The following is a 22,311-nucleotide window of genomic DNA, read 5'->3' as shown; positions in this document are numbered from 1 at the left end:
AACACCACACATAAGTTGGGGGAGTCATCACACTCACCCACATCCAATCCCCTCCAGTGGGCCCAGAGAACACCCCCTACGCTACCCCAGGAAGCCTTCGCCAGCTCCTCATGACAGCACACATCCAGGAGACACAGAATCTAAAAAACAAAGTACAAACTTTATTTTGTTTCTTTATAAAGGCACAGTGGCCTCTTGGTTTTTTCCCCCCACTTTCTTAACAAAATATAATAGCTTCTCCTTGAACACAAAGACCTCAAAATTGTAAAAAAAAAAACAAAACAAAAACAAAACTAAAACCAAAAAAGAACCAACAACAAACAAAACAAAAAGAGAAAGACAAAGACTTTTTTGGGGTGGAAGATGGGAAACCTGGAGGGAGAGGTGGGAGCCGGACAGTGGTGGAGAGTGGCGATTCCTAGTGCTGAGACAGGGAGGGGAGGGAAGAAGGGCAGCAGCAAACCCCAACCGAGAAGCAACGGAGACCCCCGGACCCCGAGAGCCCCGACCCAGCCAGACCCCCAACCCGTGTAAGTGCTTAAAGGAGAAAGAACACCAAAAAGAGGAGGGATGGGGGAATTAAAAACTGACGGTCATAGGGCTGGCTCTGGGGACGGCAGAAATACCTTGGGGTTTTGTTTGATTTTCCCTGTTCTTAAAAACATGTTTCAATGAAAAAATGCTTTTTGGCGAGAGAGGCCAGGCACCTCCATGTCCACTTCCCCAGCCTCCGGGGCCGAGGCCCAGCCCCAGGTGTCCCGGTGCTGCCACGCGCTCCTGCCGCCCCAGCCCCGGACCTCGGGTTGGGTGGCTTCACTCAAAGGTCGATTTACAGTATTGAAAAAGAGGTCATAAAAGAGACCCAAATGATGCCGTAATTTTGTAAAAATTCCTCACTCGTTCACCCTCATGTCTCCCAGTTGCTGCCCCGCCCCCTCCAGCCCCCAGAAGGGAGAGGAGGGCTGGGGGGTGGTCAGGGAAGACCCCCGTTCCCCACTGGCTCCTCCCGGCTCTGGTCCATGGCGTCGCTGTCCGAGGCCTCCGAATCGGAGGCGGTGTCGGAGGCGTGGGCCTCGGGGCAGTTGCGGACCGGCTTCACGATGACGGCTCGACGCTGCTCCTCCTCCTGCTCCTGCCTTTCCTGGGTGCCCTCGATGTGCTGAATCGCCTGGCGGAGAAGCTGCCATGAGGATGGCGGGGCCATGTGGACAGCCACCATCTCCCCCACCACCCACACACCCCCCAGAAAGGTCCAGAAGCAAGCCTGGCAAAGCAGGGGCAGCCTGCCAGAATCAGGAGAAACAAACTTCAGAAGCCCTCTGCTGAGCTGAAAAAGACTTGGAGGGGAGACAGTGCCCAGCTGCGTGAAGTCACAAGCTTCTTACGCTCACTTATATATTTCAAAGCCTGCCTGTTGGCTTATGGAAGGTCTCTGTTATAAATTGTATTATTCAATTTTTCGGGTTTACGTGCAACTCAAGTTCCAGGGGTTGATGGCCTTTATTCTGTTTGGGCGTTTTGGGTTAATTGTTTCTTTGCAATGTTGTTGGGCCTCCCAAGAGGTCTCTGCCCCAGGCTGGGCACAATAGTGACTTCAGGTTCGACCTTCAGAGCTGACAGTGAAGCCAGGCTTCACTGCCACCCAACCGGTCACTGCCCCCTCCACCCCCATCCCAGGTCCTGGACCAACCCAAGAGCTGGATGCAGGAACTCTGAAAGCAGGGGCTCCGGGAACAAAGGACCCCCCTCAGCAAATGCCACGTGGAGAGAAGGAATGGGGTCTTCCGGGCCATCCAGTCCCCCCTCTCTGCCCCTCACCCCAGATGCAGAGATGGAGACCCATCTGGCTTCCAGACTTCCTCCCCACAAAGCTCAAGCTCTGTCTCAATCCCCGCCAGTCGCCCACTTTCTTATCTCCCCACAAAGGGCCCATTCCCAGAGGACGACCCCCCATGCGTTGCCCCCTCCCCAAGCCAGGTACCTGCACAATGGTGTCCAGATTTTGCCGGGATGTTGAAACAGAGTTGATGACCGAGGAGGGGCCCATGGTGACGACATTGATGTGGTGGGAGGGAGGGGGCGCTGGCGCCGGCACGATCACCGTGGGGTGGTGGGTAGGGGCTGGAGTGGGCAGAAGCTGCAAGACAGAGGCCCTCAGTCTTTCTACGAAGGTTCTGGGAGCTGCCCCTTCCCTTCTGTCCGCCACAGAGGGTGTGGGACGGCCCTCCAAAACCATCTCCCTCTGCCCACTTCCTGGAGAGCCTCCACCGATCACCCCAGCCCATCGGCCTCCTTCACTCGCTGGAGGCTGTCCAGTTTGTGACCCCTCCCACCCCTCTTATTTTAAGAATGAAGAAAAGGTGGCCTGGAGTGGGGCTTTAGGCTGTCTAAGACTGCATGGCCCTTCCCTCTCCAGAGCCAAGCCAGCACTTCACATCTAACAAACACAGTGGTGGTCGGGAGTTCAGGCTGAATTTAGGTGGCCGGGGTCCAAATCCTTGCCCCAAACTGCTGAGGATACTGGTGTGTTACTGAACTTTTCTGTGCCTCCAGTTCCTTATCAGTAAACAGGAGTAATAACAGCTCAGGCCTCAAAGGGCTACAACAAGGATTCAATGGAATAATGTATGCAAGACACCTGGAAGCCAGGAACATCTGCATTACCATGATTTAGGCCCGGGGCCCACCCTGCTAGACACCCAGAGGCACCAACATTGAGTCTGAGAGCCCTGGCCCAGGCCCAGGCCCAAACTGCCCCTCCAGGCACCTCCTGCTCACCTGGGTCCGCAGGTGCTGTTGTTCCCGCTCCAGCTTCTCCTGGTGCAGCAGCCGCACCTGCTCCTGCTGCTGTTGCAGCTGCACCTGCTGTGCGATCACCTTGAGCTTTTCCGGGTACATGTGGGCCTCCAGCGAGCGCACCTGGGGGTGGAACGGCAGGCTCAGGGGTAGGACCCAGGCCACACCCTGGCGCCTCCCCCAGCTCGGGGCCCACAGACTGCTGAGGTCAGCCTCCCTGCCACCCTCGGGGTGGAAACCAAAGTCCTGACCGTAGCCAGCCAGGCCCGCCCTGACTCTGCTCCCCTCCCGTGCAGCACCCCTCATGCCATGCTCCCTCCCTGCCTGCCTCCAGCCCCAGGCCTTTGCCCATGCTGTTCTCTCTGCCTGGAGCACCCTTCTCCCCTCTCTGCCTGGTCAGCGGTGAGACTCGCCCTCCCACCCTCAGCTCAGGTCACTTCCACAGAGAAGCTATGGGGCGGCCCATCTGGAACCAGCCCAGGTCCCCCTCCTGATGCCCACCCATCCGGTGTGGCCTTTATCACAGCTGCATAATTACGATGTGAGAGCCATTGACTCATCTCTCCCCAGGCAGACGGTGACCCCCAAGGACTGGGACCTGTCTGGTTTGCTCCCCACTGGACACCCTTCTCCTAGGCCTGGCACAAAGCAGGAGCTCCCGTAAATAACAGGAGAAAAGGAAGAGAGCTGGACAGCATCCCCCACCTGCCCGCCCACCTGCCTCACCTGCTCCTCCAGCATCATGCGCACCGAGCGCTCCTTGTCCAGCTGCTGCCGCAGCTCGATCATCTCCCGCCGCAGGTCCTCCGCCTTCTCGTCCTCCCAGATGTCGGGCGAGCCGATGCCCTCGTCCTTGTCCTCTGCCCGCCGCCGCTTGGGGGATGAGCCGCTCAGCTCCTGAGGACCCCAAGGGGTCGGTGAGTGTGCTGTGACACTGCACACACCCACCACCACCACCACCGGGAGTGGGGGTGGGAAGCTCCATCACAGCCCCCCAAAGCTGTCAAACCCAGGTGCACCGGCACTGGGGAGCCCCAGTGTGCAAATCCACCAGACAGCCAAGGCTGGGAAAGGAGGCAGAATGCACTTGCTTCCCAAAGTCACCCAGTTCCTTCCAGAGCCCACTCCACTGCACTTGACCCTGGCTAAATCAGGGCCTGGGCAGGAACGCAAGTGCCAGAAGTAGGCAGGTCGGTGGGGAAGAAGGGACCCACAGCCACATCACAGTCCCAAGCCAGTGGTTGGGCCCGGACACGCCCATGTCAGTGAGAGGGAGCCAGGAGGAGGGCAGGGCGCTACCTGGATAAAGCGCTTGAGCTGTGTGTTCTGCTGCAGAAGCCTGGTCTTCTCCTGCTCCAGGGAGAAGATGTATTCGGCCGTTTGCTGGAGAATGGCTGCCTGAGGGCAGGAGGGACAGACAAATCAGGGACCCTGGCTGACAGTGTTTTCCGAATCTCCCTGCTCCAGCCCACCACCTCCTCCAGGAAGTCCTCCTGGCACTTGCCCACCTTGCTGAGCTTCTCTCCATCTGTGTGGGGGATGAGGGTCTTGAGGGACTGGAACCCCGCGTTGATGCTCTGCATGCGCCTCCGCTCGTTGCTGTTAGCAATCTCCCGCCGAATCCGCCGCTCCTGGTCCCGCTGAGTCTCAGGGGTCAATGGAATGTTGGCAAGGCTGCGGGGAGGACAGGGACAGGCTCAGGCTGGGCGCCCTCCATGCCCTGCCCCCAGTGGCCCCTGTCTTTACAATTCCTCTCCAGAGGGGCCTAAGTGTAACAGGCATCCCTCCCACTACAGAAGATACCAGCTCTGTCTGATGCTTCTTACACCCCCAGCAGATTGGGGGCTGATGGAGTAGCGTGCTCTGGGATGCCTGGGTGTCAAAATAAGCATGCAGACCCCAGGTCCCGAGCCCGGTGTCTGGCCAGCAGGTCTGAGTGGGGCCCAGAAACCCACATGGCTAAGAATCCCTGTGATTCTGATGCAGGTGGCCTCAGGTGATAATCAGAGACACCTGCTCTTGGGACACCTCTGAGCTCCTTGCTATGCACCTAGACCCCCTCCTTCAAGGTCGCAGGCTTGAGGACTGAGGGAGATGTCCCTCCTCCCTTCCCACCCCCACAGCCACAAGCTACTACATAAGCCCCCAGCCTGGACCCAGACCCTGAGCTAAGCCTTCAAAGACAAGACAGGTACCACTCACTCCAGGAAGAGGACCCAGCCAACCTCCCCTGGGGACAGTTCTCCCTGAAGCCCAACCATCCCAAAAGGCAAGCCCACCCTGTGCCAGAGAATCGAGGCTCCCAGCACGCAGTAGGCAATGTTATTGCATATTATGTGATTGCATCTTGCAGGAGCGGCAGCCAGTGGGGTGAGAGAGAAGGCAGCAAGCGGTAGGGGGCGAGGCTGCCTGCCGAGAGGCATTGGCAGGAGGCAGAGACGGCAGCAGGGCCTGTGGGCCTAACGCCACTGCTCCCGAGAGGTGGGCCTGTGTGTGGCCTGGAGGAGGCATGCTCCCCTTCCAGGCCCTCTCCTGCAACTCCCCCGCCCCTGAACTGATGGCTTCCAGATGCTGGGCTCCCAGAAGAGGCCACCAGCCCCACCCAAAGCCACAGCCCTGGCTTCTTCCTGAGGGGCCCTCCTGGGGTGACCTGGTCCAGGCCTGGGCCAAGAGAGCTCACACCTCTGGGTCTAGGAGAATGGGGAAAGGATTCTGGGCAGCCTTGTTCCATTGGTGGGGGAGCCTGGGCTCAAAGAGGTAGGTGCCCAGGCCCCCATGCCCATCCCTAGGCAAAAAGGAGTTTGCTTGGAAACCTAGGAGAGGAGCACATCTGTAACAGCTAGATACAACCAAGACCTTGCTGGCCCCCCGGCCTGCCCCACCTGTCCCCCCTCAGCTCCCTGAGGGACCCTAAACTCGCTCTTGCCCCCTCCTGGGTCTCTGCCTCCTCCCCCCACAGAGAGGGTGGTCAGCTGGGGGTGGGCTGGGAGCAGGCTCCACATCTGCTGCTGCTGGGTGTCTGAAGCCCTGTCCTCCACCAGCACCCCCAGCATCTCCCTGGGACCCTCCCCAAGATACAGTTCCCTCACAGCACTGGAAAGGTGGCCGATGACCCCTATTTACAAATGAGACTTAGGGCTCAGAGTGGGACGGACACAATTTTAGGGTCATACAGCTGGGCATCTGGCTCCCCCACTTCTGGGCCAGGGGCACCTCCCTTCTGTCAGTTTCCCTGCCCCTACAGTGGGGGTGATGGTGAAAAGGGGAGGATGCAGGTCAGAGACCTGATGCACAGTGGCTTGCCTACCCCTTTGCAGGCGGGGTGGGGTGGGGGTGGGGGGGTTGGGGGTGGATCAGAACTGAGTCCAGGCTCCTGGATCTGGCAGTGCCCTCCAGACCCTCTGCGGCAGGTGGATTAAAGACATGGGGAGGGGGGACTTCCCTCGTGGTCCAGTGGTTGAGACTCTGCACTTCCGCTGCACGGGGCACGGGTTTGATCCCTGGTCGGGGAACTAGGATCCCACATGCCACACAGCACAGCCAAAAAAAAAAAAAACTGTAAAGACACAGGGAGAAATATCCTTAGGAAGCCAAGCCACTGAGTGACTGAGATCTGTCTGGGAGCTTCCCCATCCCTGCCCTGGAGAGATACAGGGAGAGACCGCCCCATGCCCCCACTTATCCCACCCCTGGGTACTCCCTGGTGATGCCCACAGGCCAGAGCTGACCAGAGTGGTAAGGGGTCAAAAAGGAGACCCACCTCCAGCCCTGGGTCACCCTGAGTGCTGGCCCTTCCAGAAGGCCCACCTGGAGACCCTAGCAATAGAGTTACTGTTTTAACCTGGTGGTCTCATGGTTAGGACTTGGCACTTTCATTTGGTGGGCTGGGGTTCAATCCCTGGTTGGGGAACTAATATCCTACAAGCCAAGGGACATGGCCAAAAGAATAAAATAAAATAAAATATAAAGAAGTCTTGAGTTCTTAATGTAATGTGCTAAGGACTCACTTTGCTGGAATTTTCTCACTGAACCATCTCAATCTTCCTTTGAGTTAAGCGGCCTTATGGCATGAGGACACTGACGCTTGGGAAAGGAACAGCTACAGTAAGCGCTGGGGCTGGGACTTGAACCCTGATCCCAGAGCCCTGCTCTTACCCACAGGGCAGAGTGGGCTCTGCACCATCCCTCAGAGCCGGACACCCCGAGAGACAGGAGACAGTCACCCCTGTAGAAAGGATTGAGCATGGGTGTGCACTGCCATCAGGTTAGCTCTTACTATCACTCACAGAACTTTTTATATTTTTCCCTGTCTGACTACCATGGACACCCAGTTGGGTAGCTGCATTGCAATGAGGAATCTAGGGTTTGGGGAGGGGAAGTGACATGTCCAAGGTCAGGCAGCCACACCAGGGCACCACAGGCACCTGCAGGAGCCAAAATGAATGCTCTCCTCTGCCACCCAGGGGTGGCACCCTCTACTGAGGGCTCACACATAACCCTGCTTACCAGAGCCCTGTGTGTGGCCTCAAGAGGCAGCGCCCTGGCCCTCCTGACAAATGGTGGGACAGGACGAGGCCCAGAAGTGAAGTGAATTGCCCAAGATCACACCATGAGAGCGGGCATAGCAGGGTACAGCTGCAACGCACCTCCTGCACTTCCCAGCCCCCAAGTCCCACCAACTCCCCAGGCTGAAGCCAGAACTCAACACCCACTGCCCCCCACCACTGCCGCAGCCCCACCAGCCAGCTCATCTGCCCATGAAACCTCAGCCCAGGGAAGCCAACGTTCAGCCCCTCCCTTCTCTCCAGGATGCCCACGAGCTTGGGAGACACCAAAGGAGACCACAGGGCCCCAGGCCTGAAGGCCCCAGCCCAGAAGTTCCCAGAAGGAAGGGGCCTGGCGTCCAGGCAGGGAGAAAGGGCCTCCTCATCCTAGCTCTTCCGAATGTTCTATCCTGTCCCCTTTACCACCAAGTCCATCAGCCCAGCCTCCTGGTTCAGGAACCAGCTGCTGGTTAACCTAGTACAGACTTAAGTCCCAGAAAACAGACTTCACCCCAAAGCCACAGTTCCTCATAGGGACTTAGGCTGCCACCAAGGCCAACTCACCTAAATAGCCCTGGAAGTTTCTTTAATAGAATGCAGACTAACCAGGGGTTCTGATGAGTGGAATCGTGGCCATCCAGGGGTTCCTATACAGGATGGCTAATTACCATTTCTCGCTGCTACTCTACTAGATAAAGTGGATTTTTCTGCAAACACCTGAAAGTTTCTTACATTTCTTTCTGAGTTTTGCAGAAGTAAACATGATTTACAGTAATTGTAAGGTCCTCCACCTCCTTCACATCAACTTCAGGCCCACCCAGGTGAGCAGTGAGGCCTGGTCCACAGATGCTCTCTCTTACTTGTCTCCCTCCCTGAGAGCCTCAGCCAGCCAGTCTCCTGGGGCTGGGCAGCCAATGGCCAAGGAACTGTTTGCGTACCAGCCTCCAGTGCCAAGACCAGAGCTGCCACCCCCTCTACCTGGGTGCCCCCAAGACATCCCCCGGAATAATGCCCACATCCCAACCAGAGGCTCAAGGGCAGGAAGCTGGCTCTTCAATTCTAGATCCGGATCTGTACCTGTTCCTCCTGCCTAGCCCAAGGGCAAACTGGTATCCCCTAATCCCCACACACCCCTGCCCAGCTCCAGCCTCAAATTAGCCACTGAGAACTCTCATTTCACACTGCCCCGAAGTCACTCACACACCCACCACTCAAAGTCTACACAGTCAGAGATGGGAAAGCCCACGCAGGGTTTCTCCCATACCCCAAAAGGAGGACAGGAGGAAGACGACCCTCTCATTAAGGATGCCCAAGGCCCCCATCCTTCTCTCTGCAGCAGGTACTGAAGCAGCCCGGGGCCCTCGCCCATCCCCACTGCTTCTATCCATACACCCTGCCCTCAGTCCCAGAACAAACCACGTCCAGGTTGTTCCCATCAGAAACACCCCCTCCCCACAGCTTCTCCCGCCCCTCAGAAGGAGCCCTGCACTGGGTTCAAGTGGAAACTCCAGCCCTGCCACTTACTAGCTGTGGAACCCCAAGCTTAGCCACTTAGTCTCTGAAAGCCTCAGTTCCCCCATCTATAAAACAGGGGAATACTGCCTCACTTCATAGGGTCGTGGTGAAGTTTAAAAGAGATGGAGGAAAAAAAATAAGGGAGACAGACTGAGGATAACACGATGCCTTGTTTTTTCAGAGTTTGTACCCAGGATCCCAGGAGAACCCATGGCTCTAAGGAAACTGACTTGTCCTGTAGCACCATGAGACTTCCAGCTCTTAGAACGGGAGCAAGTTCTCGTTCATTGTGGTGTCCTCAATCCCAGCACGAAGTAGGTGCCTCGTAAATACCAGATCAGGGACCCAACACACTCCAAAGTCCCTAATTGTTCTCTAACTCCTTCTGAGGGGAGACGGTCTCTTTCCCCCCTATGGCAGGCAGTAGGTAAACGCTTTAACACCACCATGCTCCTGCTTCTAAGAATCTGAGTGCCACTTAATAGCTACCAGGCACTTTCCACACACATGGCCAAACTTCACAGGTGCTCCATTTTACAGAGGCTGAGAGCAGTTAGGCAACATGTCCAAAACCACACAGCTTATGTGCGTGCCGCTGTCGGGTACGGCCCCCAGCTGTACGGTACTGTCCCCTCGGGGAGACTGAGGAGAGAAGCAGGGAGCCCTGCTAGTCACTGAGGGATGAAGCAAAGTCCACCAGCCTGAGAAGCGAGTATATCCGGCCCGAAGGCCCCACCCAACCCACACTCAATCCTACCTCACCAGGCAGCTCCTCCTGAAAATGAAAAAACCCAGAGGCCCCAAATCCACACCCAGTGCATGGGCTGACAACTGTCTCACAGCTGGACAAGCTGAGTAGTCCCCGTGCCCAACTCTGGGGCACTTGGTCCCTAAGGGACTGCTGGACTCCTCTGAAGGGGGGCTTGGAAGAGGAACAGGTCAAGCTGGAGTCCTAGGGGGCCGAGAGAGGACGCGGCCAAGGCCCAGGCCTGGCAACCAGAGGGTCCTATGGTACCAAGCCTGCCTGGGATCAGGCCCAGAATGTCCACTCCAGCATCTGGGGCAGCTCAACCCACCTCCTCACTGCCCAGGCACCCTCTGAGCAATCAGCAGCTCAGGGTAAGAGCAGGGCTCTGGGATCAGAGTTCAAGTCCCAGCCCCACCACTTGCCCTACCTGTTCCTTCCCAAACCTATCCTCCACCCACACAGAAATCATAAAGCCACTTTACTCAGAGGAAGATTGTGACAATTCAGTGAGAAAAATCTCGCAAAACGAATCCCTACAATGCATTATGTGCTCCAGAATTTTTTTTTTCTTTCCACTTATTACAGCTAAGCCCTCTAGGTGGTCTTTAGGGAAGGGCCAACACTCAGGGTGGTGCTGCTGACTGCCCACCACCTTGAACTTAAGAGTAGTTAAGGTGGGAGCCCTGGTGTGTGCGAGGGGCGGGGGGTGTTGGGGGTGTATACGTGTGCAGCAACCTTCCCCCAACCTGGTTTCTGCAACCCCTGGTGTCGACCAGCCTGGGCCACACCGCCTGGGGCTCCTCCTCCCTCAATCCCCGCCTTGCCTGCCCAGGACCGCAGAGCACGTGGCCCCAGCCCTGGGGAGCCATTTCGCTCCTAAAGTAGCACGGCAGGAAAAGGGCCACAGGTCCCAAACTTGGACCCGCAGAGAACAACCCACGCAGTATCGCCGTCCCGCAGGTTGTGTTCAATATGCAGATGCCCAGGCCCTTCTCCTAGCGATCGGAATTGCGGGCGTGTGCATTTTAACAACTGTCCAGGGCGATTCCGCTAACCCATAACTCTTCGGTAAAGGGTATATCTGGAGCAACCCGGGCCAAACTAAGAAAGTGCCTCCTGGGGAAGGTTACGGATCTCGGACCACCCATCCACCCACCCACCCAGCCTGCTGGGCAACCGGACGCTTTCGGTTTATGGCTGGGGGGAGGGGCACGAGACCAGAAAGTTTGCAGCGGAGACCCACGTGCGGCGGGCAGCGGCCTGGTGAGGCTAGGGGCGACCTCTAATGCCCCTTCCCCCAAAAGCCCCGCACCCGGCCTGCCTCGCCCACCCCGCCCGCGGGGTCAGAGCTTTGTGCGGGTAAAGCGTGGCCCAGGCGCGCCTACAACTCCCACAATGCCGCACCGACGCGGCGCGGAGAACTACTGCTCCCGCGAGGCGGCGCGCTGAGGTCCGCCTACTCCAAGAGGGCTGCAGAGTCACGTCCAGGCCTCGCTAGTAAACAGCGCCCGGGCGCGGGCGGCAAGCTAGCGAGTGGCCGCCAACGTGCCCGGGTCCACGGCGCTCCCGGCGGGCCGCGCCGGCCCCTCGGGTCCCGCCCACTCCCGCACCCCGACTCCAGCACGCCCCCCCGACCCCGCTGCAGCCGCTCCCTGCAAACACTCACACCACCCGGCTCCCCGCCCGCCCCCCCGCGCTTGGAGCCGCGGCTTAGCTGCATTGTAGCCGTCCGCGCCGCGGCCCCACGCGCGCCCCGGGCCCCTCAGACCCCCTTGCAGGGGGCGCCCAGAGAGAGCGATGAAGGAGGGAGAGGAAGGAAGCCGCCGCAGGAGGGGGGAGGAGGAAGCGAGGGGGGGGAAAGCCACCAGCACCAAGCATGGCCGGGACTGCTGCAGAACCACGTGGGTCTGTTTGCAATTTACAAACGTCGCGACTCGCCCGCCTGCAGCGGACAAAAGTGACCGGGGCCGCTGGGGGCCCCCACGTTCAGAGGGAGGAGGGTCCCCGAGCGGCCCGAGCCTGGCGCGCAGGGCTGCAGCCACCCCCGCGGCTAAGAAAGGCGAGAGGGTCCGCGGCGCGGGCCATGCGTGCGCACACGCGCGCCCGCCGGGGCGGACTAGCCGGGGACTGCAATCGTGGGAAGGGGGTGAGGGGGAGGAGGAGTACACACCTACAGAGCCCTCCTATCACTTCTTTCTCTGTTTTCCTGAAATGTTGCAAAGAGGGCACCTTCTGAGTGGGCACCATGAAATACTCCATAGCGATCGGCCCCCCTCCTCTGCACGAGCCAGGTCCCGCGGTCCGCCGGAGAATACAAGATGGAAATCCGAATCAAAGGGCAGCGCCGGACGGAGGTGCAGAATCGGCCGGTCCCAGATGCTGGCTGCGGCGGCGGCGAGGGGAGGGAGGCGGGCGGGAGGGGCGGGAGGGAGGTCTCTCCGGCCTGCCTCCCCGGGCGTGTGTATATGTGTGTGTGTGTGTGTGTGTGTGTGTGTGTGTGTGTGTTTGCAGCTGATCAGATGTCTGTTTCAAGGCGGGAAACAGCTGGTGAAAACTCAGCACTCCCCCGGCCTCCTTCCGCGGAGTAAGGAATTGCATGTAAACAAAGGACTATTTGCAGCGCCCCCCAGGGCGGCGCGAGGCCCGGGCGAGAGGGGCGCTGGCCCCCGGGGGCGAGTGGTGGCCAGGGTCTGCGCGCCTCCCCACGAGCTCCGGGTGCGGGGGCCGCGGGCGGGCTTGAAGGGCGCGGCGTGAATGGAGCGAGCTGCGGCCGAGCTACATGCGCCACTATGGGTGATGAGGTCCATCAGCTGACAGGTTGGCAAGCGTAGCAAAAAAAAAAAAAAAAAAAAAAAAAAAAGCCAGCCACAGCGAGGAAACCCAGTCCGCGCGCCCGGGGTCCGGCGGGGGCTGCTCCGTGCAGGGTCTGCGCGCTTGGCGGCCGTCGGGGGGCGGGGGTGCGCAGCTGGGCCCGGCGAAGGCGAAGGCGGCCTGAGGTGCTGCTCCGGGCTTTTTTCTTCTTCGGTTGCAACTGCACAGAGAGGAGCTGCTCCGGCGCGCTCCCTCCGAGCCCAGGGCCCCCTGCAAACTTGCGTCATAGCCACCGCTTCCCACATGTAACTTGGGGCCGACTTCAGAGGCCGGCCAGCCCCCTCCCTCACTCGCTCCCTGCCTAGCTGCCCGCCACTGCCCGCCCAGCCTGGGTTCCGGAGCCTGGGAATCCCGGAGTCGGGGAGGGGAGGGCAAAGGGGGGCGCGCCGGGCGCCTCGGATCCCGGGGCTGCCTTAGGAAGCAGGGGCCCCGGCGGGGAGGGAAGGGTGGAGGCGGGCCAGGACAGCAGCGGCCCCGGAGGCGGGCTGCCAGCGCGGCTGGGAGGTTTGGTGGATGCTGCCGGGTCGCCTCCTATGCCCCCTCGCTTTACCCCTCCTCTGGGAGGCTGGACAGCAGGCGGCACGCCCTAGCTTGGCCCGGGCAGGCGAAGGCTGCATCTTCCCATTCAGGGCGAAGCCAGTGCGAGACTTGCTCCCCCGCCAGGTTGCGCTCTCTACTAGGGGTGAAGGCCTGGAGCGGGTGAGGGAGGGACGCCTTGGCGGCGAGTTCCGTCCGCCCTTCCCGCGTCCCCTCCCCTGGCTCCTGGAGGTTGGCCCCTGGCTCAGGAAGACCGCGCTTGCCTTGGAATGTCCTCCCTCCTGCCCACCGCCTTTCCCAATCCCATCCGCCTTCCAGGTTCCGCCCAAATCGCGCCTCCTAATTGAAATACTGCTACTTATAACAAGGATTACTGTTATTATTAGGAAATGTTATTGTTATTAGATATTCGGAGCACCTTGTAGAGATGCCTGGCAGTTTTGCGTGAATATTTTTCCAATCCTTAAAGTAAGCTGTCAGGCTGCTTCTGTAAGTACAGATCCCGGACCGTGTAACATCACAGTCCCTGGGAGGCTTCACTGTGGGGACAGGAGGGATGACATCTGGGGACAACATAGGATACAGGGCCACATAACTGTGTACACTGAGCAGCGTCCACAGTGCCTGGGTGAATGAATGAACGAGAGCTGGGAGAAGTGTGTCCACCCTTTGCTCTGTCTTCTACAGAAATGCCTTGACCCAGCCTGAGCCCAGTTCCTGCGAGCACACTGTCACTCAGACTGGCCTCCCCATTTCTGCCAAAGGCGTCTTCTCATCTACAGCCCTCTGCTGTCTCAGATGCACAAACGCACACACCCCTGGCTCAGCTGCTGCTGCCCCAAGGCCTGAAATATCATCACTGCTCCCACCGCCCCACTCCAACACTCTCCCACCATTAACCCGCTTCACGGCAGTAGCACCAGAAGTCCCCAGACTCCAGGCCGTTTTCCATTCCCAGGAGGCTCTGTACACCCCTTAGTCTGATCCCTTCCCAACTCCTAATTCAGTCCACTGTGCCCTCTGGAGCCCTCAAAGGGTGTTCAGCAAAATCCCCTTTATCCTTGGTACCTGACTTTACCCCTCACCTTCTTGCTCTAAGTTAGGTGTCAGCAAACTTTTTCTATAAAGGGCGTGTGAAAGTTATTTGCATGTGGAATCTAAAATATGACACAAGTGACCATATCTAAGAAACAGAAACACACAGACATAGAGAACAGACTTGTGGTTGCCAAAGGAGCGGGGATGGGGAGGGAAGGACTGAGAGTTTGGGATTAGGAGATGCAAACTATTATATATAGGATGGATAAACGACAAGGTCCTACTGTGTGTAGCACAGGGAACTATATTCAATATCCTGTGATAAACCATAATGGAAAAGAATATGAAATATATATATATATAACTGAATCACTTTGCTGTACAGCAAAAATTAACTCATTGTAAATCAACTGTACTTCAATAAAATTTTTTTAAAATATTTATGTTAGTTTTCTATTGCTACTGTAACAAATTACCACAAACTTAGTGACTTAAAACAACACAAGGGAATTACCTGGTTGTCCAGTGGTTAGGACTCGGTGCTTTCACTGCCATGGGCCAGGGTTCAATCCCTGGTCAGGGAACTAAGATCCCAAAAGCTGTGCATTGCAGCCAATTAAAAAAAAAAGTATTCTCTGGAGGTCAGAAGTCCAAATGGGTTGTATTTGTCTGAAATCAAGGTGTCAGCAGGGCTGCACTCCTTCTGAAGGCTCTAGGGGAGAATCCCTTTCCTCACCTTTTCCAGCTTCTAGAGCCTGCCCACATTTCTTGGCTCCTGGCCCCTTCCTTCATCTTCAGAGTGCATCGCTCCAACTTCTTCGGTCATCACATCTCCTTCTCTGACTCTAACCCCCCCCACACCCTTATATGATGACCTTGGGCACAAGCAGATAATCCAGAATAATTTCCCCATCTCAAGATCCTTAACTTAATTATATCTTCAAAGCCCCTTTTGCCATGTAAGGTAACTTATTCACAGGTTCCAGAGATTAGGACATGAACATCTTGGGGAGGTCATTTTTCTGTCTACCATACCACTCTCAGTTCATGAGCCATACAAAACCTGGCAGAGGTTGCAATATGCTCCATCTATTCCACTCCTAGGTACACATCCAAAAGAATGAAAACAAGGACTCAAACAGATGATCATATACCAGTATTCACATCAGCATGATTCACAATAGCCAAGGGTGAAAACAACCCAGGGTCCATCGATAGATAAATGGATAAACAAAATGTGGTCTATTCAAACAAGGGAATATTATTCAGCCTTAAAAAGGAATGAAGTTCTGGGACTTCCTTGGTGGTGCAGTGGTTAAGATTCCGTGCTCCCAATGCAGGGGTCCCGGGTTTCTTCCCTGGTCAGGGAACTAGATCCCACATGCATGCCGCAACTAAGATTTCCCTGCCGCAACTAAGGAGCCTGCCACAACTAAGACCCAGCACAACCAAATAAATAAATAAATAATAATAAGTATTTTTTTTAAAAAGGAATGAAGTTGTGATATATACTATAGCATGGCTGAACCTTGAAAACACAATGCTAAGTGAAAAAAGCCAGATACAAAAAGTCACGTGTTGTATGATTCCACTTACATGAAATATCTAATAGGCAAATTCATTGAGACAGAAAGTAGATTAGAGGTTACCAAGGGCTGGGGGGAGGGGAGATGGAGATCTATTGCTTAATGGGTATGGAGTTTCTGTTTCGGGTGATGGAAACTTTTGGAAATAGTGGTGATGGTTGCACAACACTGTGAATGTAATTAATGCAACGGAATTGTGCACTTTAAAATGGCAAATTTTATATGTTTTTGGCCACAATAAAAAAAAAGTTTTTAAAAAATGGTCAGTGGGGGACTTTCCTGGTGGTCCAGTGGCTAAGACTCTGCGCTCCCAATGCAGGGGGCCCAGGTTTGATCCCTGGTCAGGGAATTAGATCCCACATGCCACAACTAAGAGCTCCCATGCCGCAACTAAAAGATCTCACATGCCACAACTAAAAAGATCCCGCGTGCCGCAACTAAGACCCAGTGCAGCCAAATAAATAAATAAAATTTCCTTTTAAGTATAAAAAAAAATGGTCAGTGGGCTGCATTTGAGCCGTGGGCTGTAGTTTGCCTGACCCCATTGATCCAGGGTGTGCTGCAAGCCCCTTATCTTCTCTTTGCTCCTTTGCCAGCTTAGATTTCACAGCCCACCAACATAATCATCTTGCATGCATGCTCCCTTGTGAGTCTAACCCCCACCTGCCTTGCCCCAGCCCTGCCCCCTGGAGCTGAACAGCACTGGGAAAAGGAAATCCCACCATCTCACTTTTAAATGCCAGAACAAGATCCTCATTTGTGCAGCTGGCGATCCCTTCATGTTGCCCTGGTCCATACTCCCTCTCTCCCAAAGGCTCCCGTCGCCGCCTCTGCCTCCCTCCTTGTACCGGAAATCTGCCTCCTAACCTGTGTCTGGATGCGTGTCCGCACTCTGTCCGTGCACGGAGAAACCTTCCATGTGAATTCTTCAAAGATGTCTCTCCAGCGGCTGTCCCCCCACCCACCCAGCCCCTGCATCCTTACCTCGTGCCCTCTACTGGGTCGTTCCCACACCGAGAACAAGCTGTCTTTATTCCCATTTAAAAACAATAACAAAAGGGAATTCCCTGGCGGTCCAGTGTTTGAGTCGACACGCTTTCACTGACGAGGGCGCAGGTTCGATCCTGGTCTGGGAACTAAGATCCCGCAAGCCCCTCGGCACGGCCAAAAAAAAAGAAAGCACAATCATACATCCCCTTCCAGCTACCACTCTTATGCTGCTCTCCTTGACTGCAAAATTCCCTGTCCCAGAAGTGGGTACTTATGCTCACTCTCCCATCCTGCTCACTCCATCCGGAGCCAGGACTCCACGAAAATTGCTCTCAGTGGTGACTCCAAGGAGCCCTGTTTTCTGTCTTCACTGTATCTGATCTTTTTTTTTTTTTTTAGTTCCCCAAGCAGGGATTAAACCCAGGCCCCTAGCAGTGGAAGCTCGGAATCCTAACCACTGGACCACCACGGAGTTTCCTACCTGAACTTCTTGAAGTTCTTTTCTACTTGGCATCCAAGATATCCCAGGGCCACAGTCCTCAGACCTCTGTCTCTGTCTACAAACACTCCCTGCTCTTCGGACAACAGACTTCCAGAAAGGACTTGAGGCCATGCAGTGTGATTCAGAATCTAGGTTCTGCCCGAACCCCAGCTCCAGGTGTTAACAGGGTGACTGCGGGCGAGTTCCTTGACCTGACTCAGCTTCCCGGTCTGTAAAACAGAGGTCGTATAGCACATAGCTTGCAGGCTGTCACGAGAAGTCGCCGACACGCCTGGCATGTCGTAGCATTAATAAGTGTTATTTCCTATTATCACTGGTACTGAGTTGCCACGGGCGGCAGTGGCCAGAGACGTCTGAGTGGGCCCAGAGAGAATGACAGGGTTTGGTGATGTGCAGGGGAGGGACACAGGAGAAGTCAAGCTTTCCCCCCTCCCTGCTCAAACTTGTCACAGTGATGGGACTTCCCTGGCAGCCCAGTGGTTAAGAATCCACCTTCCAGTGCAGGGGGCATGGGTTTGATCCCTGGTCAGGGAACTAAGATTGTATATGCTGTGTGGTGCAGCCAAAAAATTTTTTTAAAAAGGCAAAAAAACCCAAAAACTTGTCACAGTGAAAGGAAGCAGGCGTGTTGTAAGGTTCTTTTCTGTTGAATGTGGGGCTCCTCTCCTTTACAGTAAAGACACTCCCAGGTAGGATCTGATGGTGTGAAAATCAGCCTGCAGACTGTTTGCCCTTTAAAAGGGGAGTCTCTGTGAAGACTGTCATCAAATAACTGCCCGTAGATGATCAGTGTTAGAAATGCAGATTATCATGTACTGAGCTGGCAGAGAGCTAGCCCACCTGCAGCAGGACCCTGGGGCTGGAGACCCTGATCAGACACTGCTTTGGAAAGCGGGTGTGGAGAAGGGGCTGGCTCGGCCTGGGGGAAAGAGCCAGGGACAGCAGTGTGGCCTGGGACACCTGAAAACCCAGCTTTCCTTCCTCTATGTTGTCAAACCCAAGCCCAATCAGCCCCCCTCCCCCAAATTCCCCATTGCTCCCCTTCCCCCAACCCCACCCCCAAATTCCAGGTGGGAGGAGTGAATAAGAGTCAGCAGTAGGCTTTATTGATGACTGGTCTATCAAAAAAACATGGTCTGTCCATCCAATGGAGTATTACTTAGGATAAAAACAGATGAAGTACTAATACGTGGCACAACGTGGATGAACCTTGACAACACGATGCTCAGTGAAAGAAGCCAAACACAAAAGGCTACATATTGTATGATTCTCAAATTGATTGTGGTGACGGTTACAAAATTGATTGTACAAAAAAAAACCCACTTAATTTTACACTTTAGATGGGTGAATTATATGGTATGTGAATTATATCTAATAAAGCTGTTATGTTGGGGGTTTTTGTTTGTTTTTTGTTTTTGTTTTTGGCTGCGCTGGGTCTTCGTTGCTGCGCGCTGGCTTTCTCTAGTTGCAGCGAGCAGGGGCTACTCTTCATTGCGGTGCGGGGGCTTCTCATTGTGTTGGCTTCTCTTGTTGTGGAGCACTGGCTCTAGGCTTGCAGGGCTTCAGTAGTTGTGGCTCGTGGGCTCTAGAGCGCAGGCTCAGTAGTTGTGGTGCCTGGGCTTAGTTGCTCCGTGGCATGTGGTATCTTTCCGGACCAGGGCTGGGACCCGTGTCCCCTGCATTGGCAGGCGGATTTTTAACCACTGTGCCACCAGGGAAGCCCAAATAAAGCTGTTAGGTTAAAAACAGCTTTATTGACCCTAAAGATGTCCAGAAGTCCCGGGAGCCCCAGAAATCACAGGATCCCCTACAGCAGAGGGTTCCAGAGCTTCTTTCTTCAGCCAAAGTGGGATCTGGCTGCCCTGATGGTGCGATCAGCACTGCCCTTCTCAGAACACACCTGCCTTCCTCTGAGGCTGGTTGGAGGTTCAGGTGAGAGATGGGAACCCTGAGAATGTGGATTTAAACTGCAGCCAGGAAGACTGTCAGCACAGAGGCCGAGGCAGGTTTCCACTCTACATAGCACCCGTTGGAAGGGGGGATGCATTTTTCTCAGTTTTAAACTTTTATCCTACATGTGTGTCAAGAATACTGTTCTTCTCCTTGGATAGATGATGTATTCATTTCCTGCTTCTGTGTAACAAATTTCCATAAATTTATTGTTTTGAAACAGCACAGTTTATCATCGCCAGGCGTGGCATGGCTGGGCTCTCAGCTCAGAGTCCTGCCGGGTGAAATCGAGATGTCAGCAGGGCTGCAATCGCATCAGGGGCTAGGATGCCCTTCCAAAGTCACTGTTTGTTGGCAGGATTCAGTTCCTTGCAGCTGTAGGACTGACGTCCCGTTGTCTTGTGGACTGTCAGCTCCTGAAGACCATCCTCAGGACCTTGTCCTGTGGCCCCACCATCTGAGGAAGAGAGAGAGTCCCACATGTTGATTCCCTCTCTCGCTTTGAATCTCTCTAATTTCCTCTTCCACAAGCAGCTGGAGAAAACTCTGCTTTTAAAGGTCTTGTGTGCTTAGGTCAGGCCCACCTGGATAATCTACCTCAAGGGCAACTGTGCCATATAACATACCCTAATCATGGGAGTGATGCCATAGTCACAGGTTCCGCCCACACTCAAGGGGGAGGAGTATACGAGGGCAAAGGTCATGGGGGGTCATTGGAGAATTCTGCTACTACTGAGGGGGGACCATGAAGGAGAAGCACAGAAAGTTAAGGAACGTCCCTCAGGATGTACAGAGAATTGGAGATGGAGCCTGAAGAAGAATCTAGGGCCCCAACCCTAATTTGAGGCTTTATCCTCTACACAAATATGCCAGGAGTGGTGGACAGAAGGACCAGATGGCCTTTAGGGCCCCCGTTGACCTCTAAGGCTCCAGCATAATCTGGTGCATATGGGGAACCCCAGCCTGCTTGAGGGGGGGGCAGGGTGGTGGGGGGTTGTGGATACCAGCCATTGGAGCAGGGATGAGGCCCCATGGAAGCAAAAAGTCCCCGCCTGGGAGAGGATCCTGAATGCTCCCAGGAAGGCAGAATGGGGGTCAGATGCTTCTGCTGTGGATTGGAGCAAACCCCAATATCCCCCAATGCCCTGGTCCCCTTTCTTACCCTAGTCACAGGGAGACCCCTGGGCCGACAAGGCTGGGGTCCCCCAACCACTAGGGGGAGCCTGGCACACACGATGCTTTTGTGCAAGCTGAGCCTGAGCACATTGGGGGAACCCAAGGCAGGTACTGGGGTGGAAGGACTGACAGTCCAGCTCCCCACACCCCCAAGGCCCTGCAGATTCTGGGGCACCAGGCTTGTCAAGGTGCCCAAAGGCCCTGACCTCTGGATGCCCGCTTCCTTCTAACAGCCCGATCTGGTTCACTTTGCTCATAAGGGAGCTCTTGGAAAGGGGACTGGAGTCCACCTGTGGCGTGTCCCCCATTTCCCCCTTTAGTCCTGCCCCCATGTTTCCAGACCTGACACTGCAGCCCATGGCGGGGGAGCTCCTGCCTTCTCCTCTCCTCTTCCTCCACCAGCTCGCCCTGTCTTGGGTCCCCCCAGGGAAATGCCCCTCTGATTTTCAACACATGGACAAGGAGGAACCAGGCCATCTGCTTCGACTGGGTGCATCCCACTGAGTTGTATAAAAACCCAGTGAGGGAATTCCCCAGCAGTCCAGTGGTTAGGACTTGGCACTCCCACTGCCGTGGCTGGGTTCAATCCCTGGTTGGAGAACTAAGATTCCGCAAGCCACTGGGTGTGGCAAAAAAACTAAAAGCAAAAAAACCAAAAACCAAAACAACTCAGCGAATGGCCACCCTGGCTGGACTTTCAGTTTTAGACAGAAATGGCTGAGTGACCACTTCCTCAGTTGATTGTAAGCTGACAAGGCGGTTATAACAATCCCACCAGGCAGCCCAGTAGCCTGGGGCACAGCATAGCAGTAAAGGGGGACCTAATGACGCCCAGCCTGGGCCCTTTAACTAGGGGTGCAGGGGAAGGGGAGGACAGAGCCTCTGGTCAACATAAAAAGAGAGTAAGTCAGCCAAGGCACCAAGGGGGTGTGGCTGGATAGGACGAAGGGTCAGCAGAGGCGCCACAAGAAACCGGGAGGGAGCATTTGGGGTTCAGGAGAAAGGCAGGAAGAAGAGGAATCGGGATGAGGACAGCTGGGGAGCTGCCGAGCTCGAGAGGTTGTCCAGTGTGCCTCTGGGCAGCGGGCTCTCCTCCCACTGGAGGAGTGGACAGGGGCGGGGAGACAAGGCGGGACGTCCAGTCCCATTTGAGGATGGAAAAGGGTGGGCTGGGACCAGCCAGGCCAGGGGAGGGACACAGGCCTTCTCTGATGAGAAAGCAGACCTGGGTGGGCTGTGAGGGGGGAGGCTGCCAGGAAATGGGAGTAGCTCTCCCTGAGGAGGGGAGCTCAGAACCCTAGCGTGTCAGGAGGCATGTGTGTATGTGGGCGCGAGAGGTCTGGGCCACTGTGTGCCAGATGCTGCTCCGGCGGCTTTACCTGCATTCCCCATTTTATCCTCACTACAGGCCCCTAAATCCTGTTATACCCTGGGGACTTATCAAGGTCACCTGACCAGTCTGTGCCAGCACCTGGCTCCTTCAACAGCCTGTGCTGCTGCCCCTAGAATAGCCTCCAGGCTGAGAGCGCCCCTAGTTCCAGTGGCCAGGCCCTGCCCAGGTATGGCCAGGTGCAAGAGGGGAGTTGAGGGATGTGGAGGGAGAAAACCCTGTCTGCTGAAATGACAAGGTCAAGTTCACGGTGATATGGAACCCATGTTCTGTGGTTGACTGTCAGTGCCCAGACAGCCAAGGGAAGGAGCAACTCCTAGGGGTCAGGGAAGGCTTTGGATTCAAGTTTGGGCGGACAGGGAGGAAGGAGGTGAGAGAAGCTCTCCAGAGGGCAACCTGACTGGTGCAACGGACAGTTTCAAGACGGCTTTCTCCTCCCTCAACACCTCTGGACCTTGCACCCATTTGCGGCTGTGCTGCTCCCGCCAGCACACTGGGGGTTAACATCTGTCTGGTGTAGTGACCACAGCAGCAGTGGCAGCAGGCTGTGATGCCAGTAACTCAGAAGCTGAAATGTGAGAAGCAGGAGGAGAGAGGCAGGGCTGGGAAAAGCTGAGCCACCGCGGCAGCAGCAAGGAGAGGTTTCCCTGGCAGTAGCCTGCAGCTCG

At 55.8% G+C, this 22,311-nt stretch overlaps 1 protein-coding gene across 3 annotated transcripts; it reads right to left on the bottom strand.

The window, feature by feature from the left end:
- Positions 1–141: 141 nt before the first annotated feature.
- TFAP4 (transcription factor AP-4) lies at positions 142–11,960 on the bottom strand. 3 transcript variants are annotated; one of them, XM_022594744.3, is made up of 7 exons: positions 11,774–11,960; positions 4,305–4,470; positions 4,096–4,194; positions 3,523–3,693; positions 2,779–2,919; positions 1,982–2,137; positions 142–1,180 (listed from the first exon to the last, which is right to left on the bottom strand). In XM_022594744.3, the coding sequence occupies exons 1-7, from the start codon at positions 11,860–11,862 to the stop codon at positions 974–976; spliced, it is 1,029 nt and encodes a 342-aa protein (XP_022450452.1). In that variant the 5' UTR covers positions 11,863–11,960; the 3' UTR covers positions 142–973. The 3 variants fall into 3 exon arrangements, with proteins under 3 accessions (XP_022450452.1, XP_022450453.1, XP_022450455.1); XM_022594745.3 differs by having other exon boundaries at positions 142–1,168; XM_022594747.3 differs by lacking the exon at positions 11,774–11,960 and adding an exon at positions 5,076–6,111.
- Between the last annotated feature and the right edge of the window lie 10,351 nt (positions 11,961–22,311).

Source organism: Delphinapterus leucas, chromosome 15 (assembly GCF_059928025.1).
Source record: "Delphinapterus leucas isolate spDelLeu-1000000601 "Yukka" chromosome 15, BTC_Dleu_Yukka2, whole genome shotgun sequence".
In the NCBI taxonomy this organism is placed as follows: domain Eukaryota; kingdom Metazoa; phylum Chordata; class Mammalia; order Artiodactyla; family Monodontidae; genus Delphinapterus; species Delphinapterus leucas.
This window is presented reverse-complemented; position numbering and strand designations above follow the sequence as displayed.